Source organism: Mesitornis unicolor, unplaced genomic scaffold (assembly GCF_000695765.1).
Source record: "Mesitornis unicolor isolate BGI_N332 unplaced genomic scaffold, ASM69576v1 scaffold39996, whole genome shotgun sequence".
Lineage (NCBI taxonomy): Eukaryota > Metazoa > Chordata > Aves > Mesitornithiformes > Mesitornithidae > Mesitornis > Mesitornis unicolor.
The window spans coordinates 14,108-17,192 of NW_010189618.1; the positions used below are offsets into that span (position 1 = coordinate 14,108).

The 3,085-nt window shown below is 37.7% G+C and overlaps 1 protein-coding gene across 1 annotated transcript in view; it reads left to right on the forward strand.

Annotated features, from left to right (window-relative positions):
• MTMR6 (myotubularin related protein 6) overlaps positions 1–3,085 on the forward strand; it is a gene marked incomplete at its 5' end in the record, with an annotated part of 18,033 nt that overhangs the window by 10,259 nt on the left and 4,689 nt on the right. Inside the window, 2 exons of the mRNA XM_010186134.1 lie at positions 1,039–1,148; positions 2,082–2,207. Of these exons, the coding sequence (XP_010184436.1) occupies positions 1,039–1,148; positions 2,082–2,207 (236 nt within the window). The remainder of the gene's footprint in view (positions 1–1,038; positions 1,149–2,081; positions 2,208–3,085) is intronic.

A 3,085-nucleotide genomic window follows, 5' to 3' on the forward strand; every position in this document is an offset into this window, starting at 1 on the left:
ACTTCTTCCTGTAGTCAGGTATAAAGATTATTTTGCAGCTGCTGTATGAATATCCCCACTGAGAGCTTTTGGCTAAAGAGCCTTTTTGTTTTTGTTTGGGGCCCACTAGCTTAGAATCATAAAATCATTTTTGGAAAAGAACTTTAAGGTAATCAAGTCCAACTGTTAAACTTAGTAGGAAGTAGGCTTCTACTGTGGCAGGGCAGGTATATCTTGTGTGTCTTCTCTTAGAATCATGCATAGCTGAAGCTCTATCAGCTGGCAAATATTTCTTACTGCCAGAAGTTTGTCATGTCTGGACAGTAATGCAACTGTGTGAGTTGCTGCTCAAAGTCATACAAGAACCAGGTTATATGTCTCATTTGTGAATTGGTGAGAAACTTTCAGTCTACCTTCATGCCTCTTGCTGTTGTACTGCAAGGCATCTTTCCTTTCCCTTGAGTTCTTCCTTGCCCTCTCTCAATCACCATTATTGCAGAAACAAAGTACACTAGGGAAGAGTGGAAGAAGCCAGTCAATTGTAGTATGTCAAGTCTGGGGCTAAATAGCATGTCAAGGATTTTCAGTTCATTACCTGCACTAGCTTTATTCTCCTAAGCAAAGTGGAGAGAAGGTGACAATCCTCTGGCAGTCTGAATACTCTGAACTGTCTATTTTGTCTGGATGCAGCTACTTCCTACTAGTAGTTGTAATTTTTTAAGTATTTCTGGTAGGTTTTTGGCATTTGTGTTACCTTCCTTGGTAAGGCTCCCTGTTTGGCATAACCAGTGTGTTTACTTTGAATGTTATTTTGTCAAAAAGACACGGAGATCTTACTCTTGTCATTCTTGGTTACTGTAGTTTTACAGAGTTCAACGTTGGATGGAGAACATTTTGTACTGTACCTTTCAACCATTTGAGTGGTGATTTCTTGAAAGATTTCTAGTCAACTTACAACATAGAGCATTTGGAAAAAATATACAATTACTTGTCTTTCTCCATTGCAGGGTATATGTAGCTGCAACTGCTTAAGGTTTTCTAATTCTTGATTTCTTTCAGTCAGCGGCACGAAGGGTTTGTCTGTCAATGACTTTTTTTCTGGCTTGGAGAGTTCTGGATGGCTGCGCCACATTAAAGCTGTGTTGGATGCCGCTGTCTTCCTGGTCAAGGTAACTTGCACGCTCCTGTTCTATTTGATGGGAAGTTGACTTACTACCAGGCAAAACTATACTTAATATTTTGTAATGTGTAAAAATTCTGCAGCTGACATTTTTTTGGAGGTATTAGTGTACATCAATATCTCTGATATGCTATTTTAAGTATCGCGTGTTTCTTTGTTTGGAGATGTTAAATATGGAAGCTAATGTTTTGGGATTTTTTTTAATGCTCTTTGGTTACTTTATGAGGAGATTCTTATGCTCCCTGGTTCTTTTGGGTATTTATGAAAGGTGTGATCAGTTTGGAGGTGGATGGAGAAAACTAGTGTGCCCTGGAAAACAGAACTGCTGCGGCACTAATGGCAGAGAAGCCAAACCAGCTATGCTGACTTCATTCAGCAAGGAAATGAGACTCTTTATGAAGAATTTGGAGGGACAGCTGCCTTTGCCAGGCACCTATGAGGTCAAGGGCTTGACCTGAGAGGGACTGGGTGAAGAAAAAAATGAGATCTCTGTTTTTACTGGGTGAAATAACAAGAAGATACTTTAGTTTATATTCATACATGTGTTTGTTGTTTTGGGGTTTTTTAACCTGTTTGGTCTCTAATGTGTAGTCTACTTCTTTCTTAGTATGTGTTGCAAGGGGTTTTTATAAGTTTAGTTTTATAAGGGGCAGAAAGAGAACTGGGGACCACTGTGGATCTTCTTGTTACCTTGTGCAAGAAATTTCTTTTCTTTATAAGGAATTTTCTGTATTTTTATGGAAAGAAATTCCTAGCTTTGATAGTATCAAATCCTTTCTGCATAATAAACTTTTTTCTGGCTTTGTTAAATAAAACAGACTACGCTGTGAGTTTGGGATAAATGTAGCTTTTGTTTTTACTTACAAAATTCTGACTTCTGTCTAGAGTAGAACATTCACTAAGAAACAACTGTATTTCACAGGCAGTAGCGGTCGAGAGCGTGAGTGTATTGGTGCACTGCTCAGATGGCTGGGATAGGACTTCCCAAGTTTGTTCTCTGGGAGCTCTCTTACTGGATTCCTATTACAGAACTATCAAAGGATTCATGGTAAGCAAAGTGTTGCGTTGTTGAGTTGTTCCGTGGTAAATAAAGGATGTAAAATGTTTGTGTGTGAAAGGGAGCAGTGTAAACATACTGAACTTTTTTTTTTGCAGTTACAAATGTAAGATTTGCAGTATACTGATAAATCTTTCTTTTTAGAAATACTTTGCTGCTAGGGAGAACCTTTTATTTAAAATCTAAAAAACTGAAATAAAACTAGTGGATTGCTTTAGGTACCCTGCAGCAATGTTGCAATGATTGCCTTTTGCATCCAAAAAAGCCACTTATCTATGATATATAAGGATTCCAAAGTGCTTATGTGATAAAGTTGTGCTGAATTACAGCAGTTCTGTGCTTTTATCACTTGCCACTAAATCAACGTTATTAGAATCTAAAAATGACAACTCCCCAGTGACAGAAATGTAAAGATATTAATGAAGTCTAAATTTCTTCATCTCTCTGGAGAGTGGAAGAAGAATTTCAGTAGTAGTATTCCGAGTCTTAGGGTAGGAAAATCAGCAGTGTTCTGCTGTGGCAATACAAGGTGTTATGGGAACTCCTGAAAGATAGTACGTAAAACTAGTTCCATATATTGGTTAGAACTAACTGCCAGAAATATGGCAAGCAACAAAAGTGAAGTTGAGGAGGAATTAAAGAAGACTATTTTCTTATGAGTAGTGTCAATGTATGTAATCTTTTTGTTTTGTAGTCCTCACTGTCAATTAGATTTCTGGGAAAATTCCTGCAATGGGCAAGCAGTCCTGTTCCTTTTGGTGCCTGATACAGTGACTGAAGTGATAAAACAAGCTAATGTTGATATTAACAAACTTACTGCTATGAAATGTTACATTGTGTGGTTTTATCTAAACTGTGTTAGCAGGAAT